Source organism: Engystomops pustulosus, chromosome 3 (assembly GCF_040894005.1).
Source record: "Engystomops pustulosus chromosome 3, aEngPut4.maternal, whole genome shotgun sequence".
In the NCBI taxonomy this organism is placed as follows: Eukaryota; Metazoa; Chordata; class Amphibia; order Anura; family Leptodactylidae; genus Engystomops; species Engystomops pustulosus.
The window spans coordinates 161701501-161717041 of NC_092413.1; the positions used below are offsets into that span (position 1 = coordinate 161701501).

General features: G+C 41.0%; 1 protein-coding gene across 1 annotated transcript in view; it reads left to right on the top strand.

The window, feature by feature from the left end:
- The first annotated feature begins 321 nt into the window (after positions 1–321).
- The window catches only part of TNFSF10 (TNF superfamily member 10), a 67322-nt gene continuing 52102 nt past the window's right edge, over positions 322–15541 (top strand). Inside the window, exon 1 of the mRNA XM_072142792.1 lies at positions 322–448. Within this exon, the coding sequence (XP_071998893.1) occupies positions 392–448 (57 nt within the window). The 5' untranslated portion in view covers positions 322–391. The remainder of the gene's footprint in view (positions 449–15541) is intronic.

Genomic DNA, 15541 nt, shown 5'->3' on the forward strand with positions numbered 1-15541 from the left:
GGACCATTCTCTGTAAACCCTAGAGATGGTTGTGCGTGAAAATCCCAGTAGATCAGCAGTTTCTGAAATACTCAGACCAGCCCTGCTGGCACCAACAACCATGCCACGTTCAAAGGCACTCAAATCACCTTTCTTCCCCATACTGATGCTCAGTTGGAACTGCAGGAGATTGTCTTGACCATGTCTACATGCCTAAATGCACTGAGTTGCCGCCATGTGATTGGCTGATTAGAAATTAAGTGTTAACGAGCAGTTGGACAAGTGTACCTAATAAAGTGGCCGGTTAGTGTATTTACCTGATCTATTAATCTCTCTCCACTTTTAGGGCATACTGCAGGCCGACATAATGAAGAGAAGTGACAGTGATGGCAATAAGAGCTGCTAAATGTAAATGAATGTTTACCTCCATATAAAATACCTGCAGCCTACAGGCACCCATACACACAAGGTAAATGCAGCATCATTCAATAAGTAGATGTAGCTGCTGCCAGCTCTTTAATTTTCAAAACAAGGTGATCGGAAAGTTGAAATTAAACTTGCCAAATCCTTTTCGTCCTTGACATCTGTCGTAAGTGGTGAGTCTTGGGGGATTCAGAGGGCTTAATGCAAATGAGATGGTTGCTTGAAATTGTCAGTTTTGGAAGACTTATATGCAAGACATTGGAAGCCATTCATCATATATTATATGTCAGTTTCTGGAAAATGATTGAAATAATATCAAATTTGAAAACACTGTTATACATTATAGTTGTATGCTCAGGAGAAATGCCTTCCATCTCTACCAAGCGTTATAATATGCGTTTGGCATGTTGTAGAGTAATTAAATGCAATTTTCAACATACCCAGAGCCGGATTATAGGCCACCATCTTGCTCCCAAAGGAGTCTCCATCAGATAACAATGTCTGAATGATAGTGTCAGTCAAACATTTGTATGTTTCACTAGCATCCCGCATGATGCGCCGTTGCCGCTCCCAGATAGTACGGCAGTGCCACAGCACATCATTCCCAGATTCCCAGTCGGCTTGCAGTGAGCTGTCTAGTTGTGTAGAGCTGGCCTTTGTACCTTGAGTCCCATACAGTCTCATATGAGCTGACTGTCTCTGGCTTAAGCAATGCTCAGCAGTGGTTTATAGATATATATAGATGTATTACTGGGTGGTTAGTGGCTGTATAAAGGTGTATTGCTGGGGCATATGGCAGTCGCATACAGATGTATTCCTGCGGAGTTGGTGGCTGTATGTAGTTGTATTACTGGGGGATGAGGCAGCTGTATATAGATGTATTACTGGGGGTTAGGATGGCTATATATAGATGTATTACTGGGGGATGAGGCAGCTGTATATGCATGTATTACTGGGGGTGAGGTGGCTGTATATAGATGTATTACTGGTGGTGTTGGCGGCTGCATATAGATGTATTGTAGGGGGTGAGGCGACTGTATATAGATGTATTGCTGGGGGATGAGGTGGCTGTATATAGATGTATTAGTGGGGGGTGAAGCAGCTGTATATAGATGTATTACTGGTGGTGTTGACGGCTGCATATAGATGTATTACTTGGGGTGAGGTGGCTGTATATAGATGTATTACTGGTGGTGGCTGCGTATAGATGTATTGCTGGGGCATGAGGCACTATATGTAGATGCATTACTGGGGTTGAGGCAGTTGCATATGAATTTATTACTGAGGAGATAGTAGATAGTGAGCAGAAGGATTTGTATGTATGCTACATCCTACCAGACTTTGGGCCAGGGGCCCTCACCAACCTTAATGGACATGTTATTATTATTTCTGTCCATTATGCCATTTTTGAGATAGATCAATAGTAATATGAATGCTAATGAGACAGTTGGTGCATCCAGGATGTTTTGTCCAGCCCTTGAGTCCTACTTTTCCCACCTAAACCATTTCCTTCTTTCTTCCAATGTTGCCCTGTGTGTTCCACAAGACAAATCTCCTGCTCATCTAATGGAGAGGGTAGTGGCTCAGGCAGTCACCCGGATGCTGAGGACACTCCTTAGGTGAAACAACTGCCCCAATAACATATGGATTAAACTGGAAATTTCTTAAAAGCAGTATAATAGAAATACATAATAAGGGTAATTATAGCAAAGGCAAATTATAATAGGGGGGGGGGGGAGTTCATAGACTTCCTTTAAGAGGCTTATACTTCTAAGTAAATAAAGCACCAGGCTCTCCACTGCAAAGGAGAAAAGTAAATCCACATAACATATCCAATTTTAGGCCAGGAAAAACTGACATTTTTATTCTTTTTGATGGCCAAGTTTCATTCTTGTATAATTCAAACAAAGAAAAAGCCGGTGTCTATAGGCTGAAAACAAATATTAGTTTTATTATACAAATACTAAGCACACCAAAAAAGAGATGTCACACCTCAAAACCTTAAAAACATTTAAAAAGTGTACAAATACACATGAACATGTGGATCAATACAAGTAACAGAGATCCACATGCGGCCACAAGTCAATCAATGAGCGGACACAAGTCCCCCATATATAAAGTCAATACATAATAAAATGTGCATACAAAACTACCCTATGACAATAATCATGCACTCCTGCAGAGGTCCTCAACAAAGGAGGGCATCCTAGGAGGTAAGTGTAAGAACAGGGCAGGGTCAAGCAGCTAAATAGAGGCATGTGAAAAAGCGTAACCAAGGGGACGATATGGTCCGGGACCTGTGGCCAGAGGCACCCCACGCGTTACGTCGCAGTCATGCGACTTCCTCAGGGGTAAGTCACTTACCCCTGAGGAAGTCACATGACTGTGACATCTCTTTTTTGGTGTGCTTAGTATTTGTATAATAAAACTAATATTTGTTTTCAGCCTATACACACTGGCTTTTTCTTTGTTTGAATTATACAGTGTTTTTGGTGTGTTGGCCATTGAGTATTGTAGCCTCAACACAACACCACTTTCCACTTTCCAAGTTTCATTCTTGTGCCATCCTTTTTTACTTATCCTATACTTATATCTATAAAATATAGTTTATGAGGGTTTTGTGAATAAAAATGGCTTAGACTAGGACGTGCTCTATTTTTCACATGAACAGACATTAGATCCACTAAAAATGTGAATAAGAAAATATTGAATTTATAGTTGGCTTTTTCACATAACAATTATTTTTTTTTGTGACAAAAAGCACAAGCTTAAGTCAGGCCCTGTAGATCTTTTATTTTATATAAAAGTAAAAAAACATAACAATACATAACACAAACCAAACATAATATACAATATATACAATAACTTACCTGCTGGTCCAGCCACATTCACACCTAGCAAGAACAATAACTTAAAATGCACCAAAATGAATAAACACCAAATACCACAACCCCCACCCAACCGATTATCACAACCTAAACCAAACCAATAAACAAAGACAATACACATCCACAAATAAACATAAATGACTGTAAATATACATAAACCCACCCCACACCCATTTTTTTTAAATCTCCTTCAATGTACATATATGGGACCCTTAAAGGAAACCTACCACTTGAAGTGGCAGGTTTCTGATGGAAATACCGGGCACCAGCTCAGGGTGAGCTGGTGCCGGAGCTTATTTTTGTTAGTGTTTTAAACCGCAGGGAGGTACGCGCTCGGCGCTTACCATGCGCACGGCTCTCCTTCACTTCCTATGTAGCCGCGCGCATGGTAAGCGCCGAGCGCGTACCTCCCTGCGCCGGCTATAAAGTTTAAAAAGTGTTTTAAACCGCGATACCGCGGTTTAAAACACTAACAAAAATAAGCTCCGGCACCAGCTCACCCTGAGCTGGTGCTCGGTATTTCCATCTAAACCTGCCATTTCAATTGGTAGATTTCCTTTAAGGCTTAAGCAAAACTGTAATTTTGAATGTGGCACTTAGAACTCCATGAACAATTTCCCTGTTGTTATGCTGCATGGCAGCATGTAAGAGAATGGTTTAAATTTGGGACTTGCAAGGGCCACAAACTATCCACTAGTGAGGAGAACCCTCATGCACTACATATTGCATGGGATATGAAGAAATGACATGCAATAACCCTTATGTTTTAAGAAACTTTTGTGTGTTTATTTAAAGCTGACCATGAGCATTAGATATATGTCACCCAAAGTGACCAATGACAAAAATCAGATCGAAAATGTAGCAGGAAAAAAAGATATGCCTTTCATTTTTTTAATTGCTCCAGAAAGTACTTTGTTCCAGCTGATGAAAAGAATAAGTGTGATAATATTACACAAGTTCTGCATTTTTTTTCTTTTTTAATTGTGGCCCACATGCTCTCATAAATTACTTCACCAAATTTCATTTATAGATAAGCAATCAACATTCCCCAAATTTCATAATTCAGGACGAATGCTTATCCTGCTCCGCTCTGTTTGTGCTCTGTTCCATAAATAAGAAATGGCAATGAAAGTAGATGCTGCGGCCGCTCCCCATTTGTGATTTGCCATGTCCCTTAAAATGGCTGCTATATACTATACTATATAGTATATACTATACCATACTTCAAAGTCAGCCATAATTCATAAATTTCAAATCCTTGTCAATGAAATAATGATTGTTGCCTTAGATACCTTTGGGGTATCGAGCACCAAGGATTTTGGGGTTGGGAAGCAAAGCTCACACCTTGGTACAGGGTGATCACAAAGGGGGCAGGATTAGGTAGAGATTTCAAAAGAGGATACCAGCATCTACTCTTGGTCAGTCTTGGGAAATCTATCTTTACTGGAAGGCTACCTGAATCGTGTTTGCTGAGTTCCCCAGCCGAATAGTTTTAACTATCCCATAGTAAAGTTATTTGTTTTTTTTATATCATTTTATTTTCAGAACTGTTTGTAAGTAATGGATGTATATTGTTCTATGACCTTTTTTAACCCGATAAGTGTATATTTTATGTGTGGACTGTACTTTTTTGTATATTAAATTTTAAAACTTCTAGCCTTATAGAATCTGAGTTTCTGAACAGTTTTTTTATTTTGTTATAGAAAAACATATTTAGTAATTGTATGTCCTGTGTGATTTACCAGCGTGACTTATCTGTGCACAAAAGGTGCCTACGACCTTCTTAATGAATTGTGGGTGCTGGTGGCAGTTGTGTGAACGCTGAGAGTGAAAATACACCCTTTTGGATAGTTGGATGGGATTTATGTTGCAAATTGGGAGGCTCCCTAGAGTAAGTTTACCCCGTGACTGGACCAGAGAGCGGGGGTTCATCACAATAAGCAACAGCTTATTCTCTTGTCTCTATTTAAAACATATGTATATCATGCTCTTCCAGCCTGGGTGTGCACGCCAAAGTTGGAGTAAGGAATTGTTGTTGTTTTCTTAGACAGTGATTTGCATTTTGTGGGCTATAATATATAACTGGATAATGGTACTGGAGACCCCCCCCCCAGAGCAGACCTATTACAATGGAGACACCCCAGAGAAAATGTATAATATTGGAGACCTCCAGAGCAGACCTATTATAATGGAAACACCCCAGAGCAGATATATAATAGTGGGGAACCCCAATGCAGACCTATAGTACAGTAGACCCCTAGAACAGACACTAATACTGGAGACCTCCAGAGCAGACCTACTTCAAGAGCAGATGTATAATAGTACAGATCCCAGAGCAGACCCATAATATAGGAGACCCCTGGAGTAGACGTATAATAGTGGAGACCCCTAGAGCAGACCTATAATACTGGAGACCACCATAGCAGTCACATAACACTGAAGACCCCTGGAGCAGATAGAGACCCCCTGAAAAGATGTCTAATAGTAGAGACCCCCAGAGCAGGCACTAATACTTGAGTCTCCCAGAGCAGGCATATAATAGTAGAGACCCCCAGAGCAGGCATATAATAGTAGAGACCCCCAGAGCAGGCACTTATACCGGAGTCTCCCAGAGCAGGCATATAATAGTAGAGACCCCCAGATCAGACAAAAAAAAAACAAACAAATGATCACTTATCCAGGCTCCGTTCATTCTTTCCTCTCCTCCTCTGCTCAGGCTTCTGATGCTGCCTGTATTTGCCGGCGTTAGGACCCAATGCAATGCAGCACCTGAAGCAGGAGAGGGTCCTAGCTGTGAGTGCAGTACAACAGACATGTCCTCACTGCTCGAGTCCCCTCTCGCTCCGGGCACTGCACTACCCTGGGTCCTAATGCCAGCACTTACAGCCAGTGTCAGAAGCCAGGGCAGATCAGGACATGCCGGGAGGGGTGAGCACTTGTCTTACATGCTTAGCATTGCCTGGTCTCCTGTACCAGTGATGGCAGTGCTCATTGGTCTTCCGTGTAGTAATGTGCGGGCTCCAGGTTGTGAAACTCTTATCTACTGTATCTTTAAACTTCTTTTTTCTGGTGATCCTACAACCCCTCTCACCTGTTGTTTGTATCACGATTACCTCACTTATTTCTGGGGAAAAAAGGATTATTACGCTCCTCATTTCACTAGAATATACTCTTGAATTTGATGACTCAACAGGCGATTGCAGTTTTAAGGGCATAGTGAAGTATAGGTTGTAGACATGCTGATCTGTTTCCTTGAGTAATACTTTAGTAATAAGTACCTCATACAGATTGCTTCATGGTACAATATTTATTCTAAATTAGGTTAATGGGTCATCATCATTAGAAGATATCTTTGTATAATGTAGTGTCGCACAAATTTATAATAACATTAGAGAATGTTGTCCGTGCAGTGTTGTCGGGCAACTCCCTATTGCTATTGTTAGAATCTGCACAACAATTTGGGTATGTAAGTTTCTGTTATAAAGCCGGCGTGTATGTGTTTATTCTTAGAGCACATTACTGTGGGCATGGCTTATGTTATACCGCATGAAATGTCTCATTAATTTGAATTTCAGGTGGTTATGTGGTCATGGTATCTCCAGAACCGAAAGGAAAAGAATGGATACATAGCAACTTACACTTCTTAGTAAAAGAAAGGATCCTTGTTCAGACTGTTAAGCATTACCTTCAACCCTCCTTAGAAATAGGTGATCAGTCTCAGATTAGTAAAGATGAAAAGTGTCTGGCATCAGTGACCAGTGAGATGACGGCCATTGTCATGCAGGCTGGTTGCAGAACTGTCCCATTCAAGTGGTTGGGACTGAGCTGCAATACCAAGCACAGCTGCATTACACTGTACGAACATACACTCACCGGCCACTTTATTAGATACACTTGTCCAACTGCTTGTTAACACTTAATTTCTAATCAGCCAATCACATTGCGGCAACTCAGTGCATTTAGGCATGTAGACATGGTCAAGACAATCTCCTGCAGTTCAAACCGAGCATCAGTATGGGGAAGAAAGGTGATTTGAGTGCCTTTGAACGTGGCATGGTTGTTGGTGCCAGAAGGGCTGGTCTGAGTATTTCAGAAACTGCTGATCTACTGGGATTTTCACGCACAACTATCTCTAGGGTTTACAGAGAATGGTCCGAAAAAGAAAAAACATCCAGTGAGCGGCAGTTCTGTGGGCGGAAATGCCTTGTTGATGCCAGAGGTCAGAGGAGAATGGGCAGACTGGTTCGAGCTGATAGAAAGGCAACAGTGACTCAAATCGCCACCCGTTACAACCAAGGTAGGCAGAAGAGCATCTCTGAATGCACAGTACGTCAAACTTTGAGGCAGATGGGCCACAGCAACAGAAGACCACACCGGGTGCCACTCCTTTCAGCTAAGAACAGGAAACTGAGGCTACAATTTGCACAAGCTCATCGAAATTGGACAGTAGAAGATTGGAAAAACGTTGCCTGATCTGATGAGTCTCGATTTCTGCTGTGACATTCGGATGGTAGGGTCAGAATTTGGCATCAACAACATGAAAGCATGGATCCATCCTGCCTTGTATCAACGGTTCAGGCTGGTGGTGGTGGTGTCATGGTGTGGGGAATATTTTCTTGGCACTCTTTGGGCCCCTTGGTACCAATTGAGCATCGTTGCAACGCCACAGCCTACCTGAGTATTGTTGCTGACCATGTCCATCCCTTTATGACCACAATGTACCCAACATCTGATGGCTACTTTCAGCAGGATAATGCGCCATGTCATAAAGCTGGAATCATCTCAGACTGGTTTCTTGAACATGACAATGAGTTCACTGTACTCAAATGGCCTCCACAGTCACCAGATCTTAATCCAATAGAGCATCTTTGGGATGTGGTGGAACGGGAGATTCGCATCATGGATGTGCAGCCGACAAATCTGCGGCAACTGTGTGATGCCATCATGTCAATATGGACCAAAATTTCTGAGGAATGCTTCCAGCACCTTGTTGAATCTATGCCACGAAGAATTGAAGCAGTTCTGAATGCAAAAGGGGGTCCAACCCGTTACTAGCATGGTGTACCTAATAATATATATAAAAGTTCATGATGGTGGAATATCTTGCAAAATACAAATCAGAGTGAAAAAGTAAAAATATACCTTTCAAATATTTTTTTAAAAATCTATCCAATCATAACAAACTCGGGCCTCTTACTGCTACCCCCAACCCTTGGGAAGCAACTTAAAAATAGAAATGGCACTGTAATTGTCAACAATCAAAATGTGTGCAAAAATCCAAAATCTGAAAATAGACTTATGCAATATTTTTCTAACAGTTATCCAATGTTACCAAGTTTGAGCACTTCAAGTAGAGCATTCAATATTTGCAAACTTTGTAGACAGCAATAAAAATCCTCCTCTTCAGAGGGGAGGAGTATTAAGTTAATAAAGCTCTCTTGATGTATTACAGGCAAGGGAACACATTAAAGCAGCACCCTGAAGAGAGCAGAAAACCTGGTCCTTGGCTGAATGTAGTTTCTACATACAAAATTAGATACCCCCACCGCACTCCCGGGCGGTGAAAATACAGGGCTAACTTTAATACTATTGAATACATTTTTAAGAAATATTTATCACATATTTTTTTAATGGGTAAAAAATTGTTAAAAATTGAGAATTTCCGAGAAATGCCCCCATTTTTAAACAACTTTTTACCCATTTTAATTTTTGTCGATAAAATGACTTGAATTGTAGACTGAATCAATGTAATTTTTCTTAAGGAATTTCTCAAAGGAAATTGTCATTCTGACCCACACTAACCTGCACATTAGTGAAGCTGAGCTGGTGCAGGCACATATTTTGGTTAAACATATACTGAAATGGATGGATTATAACTATAGATTCTTATCTTTGCTAATAAGCCACTCGGCGCTTCTCTCTACGTCACAGAGCTTGGGCATTAGCAATATGGGAGGCATGCACAGTGCCGTCCCTGCCTCCCCCCACCCTCCCTTCTTTGCTCCTGAGAGCCGGTGAATTCACCGAGCCCTCAGGAGCATTAGGGCATGCGCACTGCGGACGCGAGGAGACTGCTGAAGTCTCGCGATAGCACAAGACTTCTGGATAGTATATGTTTAACCAAAATATGTGCCTGTACCAGCTCAGCTCCACTTATGTGCAGGTTAGTGTGAGTCAGAATGACCATTTCCAAGTGGTAGGTTTCCTTTAAGGAAATAGAAAATGTGGTTCCTATTTAAGATTTAAAAGTTTCTGTCTGCCCCACCACTAGAGGGTGGGTGTAGGCTGGCAGAGTTTGGTATCATTGAATAGATTTTTAAAAAATATTTGACAGATAGTCTGTCTTCCGATCCGATGTGTATTTTGTGAGATATTACACCGCTTGACCTGTACATATATTTATTATACAGATGGAAGTCATGTGCTGATTTTGGGACCCTGCATACAGTGTATAAGTGTTTTCCATGTTCTGCTGCAGTCTTCTCTTTAGCTAACTCATATCTGTGTTTTCATGGCGTGCTGACTGTGCAGGAAATGTTTGCAACACATTGTTTTTCCACATACTTCCACGGGAAACGGCGACTTCTCTGAACTTGTCTATAAACCCTTCCTTTGTTAGGTAAGAAAAAGTGTTTCATATTACGCTCTTTCTTGCGGTGTCTATTGTACCTCTGATGTAGACAAACATCAGCCTTCTAGCTACAACATCAAGACTAGTCCAGCAGGTTTCTGGCTCATAATGCCAAAAGTAACTATATTTACTAGGCTTTGTCTTACAGAGTGCTACAAATATAACTATGGAAATTCAAGTGTACCTTAAAAAAATAGAACCATTGTGTATTTCTTCTACTTGGTACATTACATGCATCAATGTTCCCCACTGGTTCTATGTTTGTACATGATTTTCATTCCTGGAAATGTAATTTATAGATTGTACCATGTTAAAAAAAACAACTATCCAAGTGGATTATAGAAGCTCAGATACAGTAAGGCGTGTCAGTTGAAGGTCAACAAAATTCTTAGAATTCACCTTAAATAAATAAATAAAATGCCTAAAAAATCTCTATCTTTGATATAAAAACATGGCCGTAGGAATCTTTTTATTCCAACAATGATCTGAACATTAGACTTCCTAACATGGATTACTACAATGGAGCACAAGTATCATAAGTTCGGCTTTGTCCGTCTGTTTTTTTGGGACTTTTATTGGCTTTTCTTCTTGTCAGATGTATCTTAGCGGCTTTTCCTTATTGATACATGTGGCGTTTGGCCTTAAGTAAAACAAAAGTTGCATAAAAGTCTCCAAAAGTTGCAATCAGATCCAAGCTAATTTTTTAAAAAAAGGTCAAACTTTCACATCTGGATTCAAGTAATAACTCAGGGAACACTGCAGAAAACTAGACAATGGTGAACTTTGAAGAGAGACTGTTTTAGGCACCACAAAAAGGTCGCAAATGAACACAAGTACCATAAAAAGTTTCAAAAATTAAAAAAAGGAACCCAAAAGTTTGATACATGTGCCCCAATAGGTGTTTTGCTTCTAATGAATTGTCTGCAGAGTTTGAAGATTATATGTGATACCATTTAACCATATAGGTGTCTCTGTGCAGAGAGTTAAGAGCACAACTGTGTGAGCTTTGGTCCTCACTGCACTTGGAAAAACTGGAAAATAAATTAATTTTTCACAGATATCAACATACACAAATTTAAAGGAAACTGGGAGGATTCAGGCCATGAGCCATCACAAAACTATAATCCAGGTCAGAGACAGAATAACATTGATGTATTTCTATATTCTAGAAGAATCAGCTTTATGCTAAAAAGAAAATTGAATGCTGCATGCTGATTAGCAAGGAGTATTACGTTTTCTGTAAAATAAATTACCTTTATGAGCAAGCATAGATACATAGAAATAGAGATTTTGGGGCGCAGCCAGGTACATCAAGAGGTTGCACCTAGGCTGCATCACATATGAAAAGTCGCCGGCTGTATTTTGTTCCCCGCCCTTGGCCCCTCTGCCGGTCGCGCCCACTCCCCGGCCAGCCACGCCCCTCAAGCGTGGAGGTAGCGGAAAGGGAAAAATAATCGCAGGTGCTAGAAATAAGTTAGCATGTGCGATTATTTCAGGCTACAGAAGCCCTAATAATTACACCCCCTTTATCCTTATAGTACATGCCTGGAGGGGTTGGTCGGAATGGAAGCAGTACTTTGGTCAAGGTTATTTGGTGTAGTGAAATGAAATATTGGAGATCTCTTTCCCCATGAGGTGAGGAGAAGTGGTCACAGCTGTAGTTTTGCAATCATCCTGTTTCGCCTCACGTCTTGTCAGATCTCCAAGTTGAGTGATACAATATCTGTTTATGTGTTTTAGTAGAGAATTCAATAGGCATTTTCTTTTCTGAATCAGTTTCCTGCACTTTTTAAAGGTGTCAATTGTCTACTGCACCAATGACTGATAATATACAGATAGGGCGTGGATGTGTTCAAATAATATTCTAAGGTTTACGCCTTCAGCTACCTTTCTATACTAACCCTATCTCTGCAGAGTTAACCTTTGGTCATAAACATTAGCTGTCTTATTCTAGTTACCTGCTAGTAGCTTTCATTTCTTACTGTTGTCTATCAGGGTTTCATTTTCCTGTAAGCCTACAAGCAATGCCAGGGAAACCTGCCAGATTTCATTCCTTATTGCTATTATTACTACTGTAAGTGAAACTAAGCTAGTATGTGAGTGTTGTAAAATATAATATGAAAATATATTAAGGTTCTAAACCAGGTCTGTTGTATCATGACTAGCTTTGGTCTCTACTCTGAGGAATCAGTGATTTTTTTCATGAGTGGACAGGCACAGTGTAATCTCAGATGAACAAAATGACTGCACATGTTCATATAGGCATCATGTGAGGCAAGAATTCTTGTATAAGTTTATCTCAAACCAATCTTCTACAGGTTTCCGGCAGTTGTCGCACACCATCTTGCCGGGTCGTGTGTGGTCTATTGCCCAGGCATATGAGTTTTAGCATAGCCTGCTGCAATTTCCCCATGGCTTTGGTGGTGTGGACGCTGCACCGGCTGCAGGAGGAAGCGGAGCAGGAGTATTGGTCATCCTCTTATAAAAGTTCTTGGGAATTGTGAAACTTTTCTCTGCTACTGGGGCAGGGACAAGTTGATGGGCCATGGAATCCCATCTAGAGGATCCATCATACAGCATGGTTGACTGCTCCATGACTTGCTACTTTGAAGGGGGTGATGTAAAGGGTAATTCGAACTAAGGATGAGCTTGGCGAACATATTCCCAAGGAAGTCGATTGATTGTCTACCATGTAGTTGACCAGTGCCACAACTTTGTGTGGCCTATTGGGGCCTAGCAGTACACACTGCACACCCTGGCACCTACTTTTAGCAGATAAACTTGGAGTGCCTACATATAGTTCCTACAGATTACACAGCGCTGCAAAAAGCATGCCAAATTGGTCCCTGTCCCCATGGGACTCGCAATCTAAACAACCTGGAGTGTGTTTTGGAGTGTGGGAGAAAACCGGAGGACCCGGAGGAAACCTATGCAAACACGGAGAGAACACACAAACTCTTTGCAGATGTTGACCTGTGTGGGATTTGAACCCAGGACCCCAGCCCTGCAAGGCAGAAGTGCTACTCAGGTGCACTCAGCCACCGTGCCACCCAACTGTGCAGTGTCCTGTGTCACAGATTGAGCACACTGCCATGGACAGGATTAGCTTCTCTGCTAAACAGCAGAATCTACACTTTAATTTATTACATTCCCAGGACCACTCTTTTGCAGGGAAGAAGAGACTCCTAGCATCATCTATCCATGGCAGTGTGGTCAGCCGGTGACAAAGGACACTAAACTACTGTGGATTACAAGGAGGTCTATTGACAACTTCGTAGAATGGAGGGAGAGCAACAATCTTATTCTTAAAGTGGACAAAACAAAGGAGATGGTCATTGATCTACATGGGAACAAAACAGATTGCTACCCTATCAAAATCAGGGCAACAAACTGGAGTGGACAACAAGCAGTGAAAAGATTTACAGAAAGGCATGGTCTCAGAAAACAAAAACACGATGGCCACCATCATATTTTATGCTGTATTCTGTTGGGGAGGTAGCATAAAGGGAGACACAAAAATAAAGGGGTTTATTTACTAAGGTTCCGCAGATTGCACTTTCGTCGGATTTTCGAAGTTATCGGGATTTGCGCCGCTGTTACAGGTATTCAACAGGGGATTGTGTTGCACGCGACTGGATTGTGGTGCGGCTGCGCTGGCTTTCATGTGGCAGAAATCAGGGAGCGTGCCCTCGGACGATCCAACTCATTCGGGCTGAGCGTGGGATTTGAGATTCGAATTTTGTCACAAGACAAAGCACTTACACGCACCAAAAAGAAGAAGGTGAACTCCGGCGGGGAAGCGACACATGCAGGGTATTGGGCGTACAATCTTAGTGAATCGCGGCACAGGGGGATTAATAAAGTTGTGTCATATTGTACCATATGACCGTCTTTTACATGTTCTATAAATCTGGGACAACAATTGCCAGATGTAATCAAAAACCACATCTTCATTCTGCTACACAATGGGACCAGGCACCAAGCCCCCCATCCTCAAACTACGGAATTGCTCCCAGACATATTCAATACCACAAGAAAAATAAGGAGTCACTCAATTCTCCAATAAAATTATATAGAATTTTTATTTCATTAACATATTTAAAATTAATTACAATGGATGTTAAATGGAGGATATCCAATACTATTGGTCTGAGTAAACTGTCCTCCTTACTAACACAAATGGTATATTCACCATAGACATATCACAATTATTTACTTGTTTCCCCAGTAACTTAATAAAGTGCAGACTTGCCTGGAAAAACACTACTAAGTATAATAATTAATCTTGGTGAAACTTTAAGTAAAAGAACAGTGTCTTACCCATAATGTGGTGTAGGTAGGGACAGCTCCCAGACACCCCAACGCGCGTTTCGCCCACGCTTCCTCAGGGGGTACGAAACAGACGCTGGGGAGCCGGAATTTAAATGTGTTACCTGACCGGATGGGTTTTGCTGCGCATGCGCCTCGAACAAATCTCCGGCGTGTTAACATGCCCCACTTCCGGTGTCCGGGAGCTAGTGCGCACGCTCGGAACCCGACAGCGCTATCGGAGTTCCGGTCATGCGCAGTGCGCCCAAGACATCGGGGGATGCCAACCAGCCAGAGACGTCTACTGCGCATGCGCCATCATCCAGATCGAAATCAGTCCAAAGGTAAGGAACAGATGTATATAGATAAGAATACATAGATCGTAAAGGGTTGTTATTTGTTCAGAACAAAAATGGTAATCTGCATGTATATGTACCGAGGTAAAACATCTTGGAAGGTATAAGTTACCCTATTGTGAAATTTTAAGTATTGTGCTGCATCATATTAAGTATACATGTTGTGACTATACATATAAATCTCAAAAATAATAAAGTGCCCAGCATCAATCAATATTGTACAAAAATGTTCTCTAAAAATTGCATAAAGTGCAAAGTTTATAAAGTGCTAATTAACAAGTGCTAAGTGCAGTTTCATACCACATACAAACATTTATCAAAGATATACAAACAAACAATTTTATAGAAAAATATATATATGCTTCTTCCTATATTTTAATATTTATCCAATTTAAAGGAGAGGGGTGTTATTCCCCCTATCCTTTCCAGAAAAAGTGCTAAGAATAGTGCAAGGAGAAGGGGTGTTAATCCCCCTATCCTTTCCAGAAAAAGTGCTAAGAATAGTGCAACCAATTAACTATTACCTTCCTTCTCTTAACCTTATGGAGTTAAGTATTTTCTCTTTAGGAGTCTACTCCATTTACAATAAAATGCTACATTTTTAAAAAATTATATATACATATACTCTCCTCCCAACATAATTTCTTTCTTAAACGTACAAAGCATATTAAGCATACAAAGCATATCACGACTTCGTTCCGACAACTTCTCATGTTCCATTATTTTCATTCCACAATACGTAGATTTCTTCTATTAATTAGTTATTCCTTCTCACATCATATTCCATCATAAAGTCCAGCTCCTCCCAGCATGTAATCTTTCTACTCAATATAAGAAAAAATATAGTTAAAAACTCATGAACGGATATAGACAATTTTTCAACTAGTTAAACTCACAAAAATGGAGCGAAGCTCAGGGCTTCATTGAGACCTGCTGGGGACATAGTGCCAAGTTGC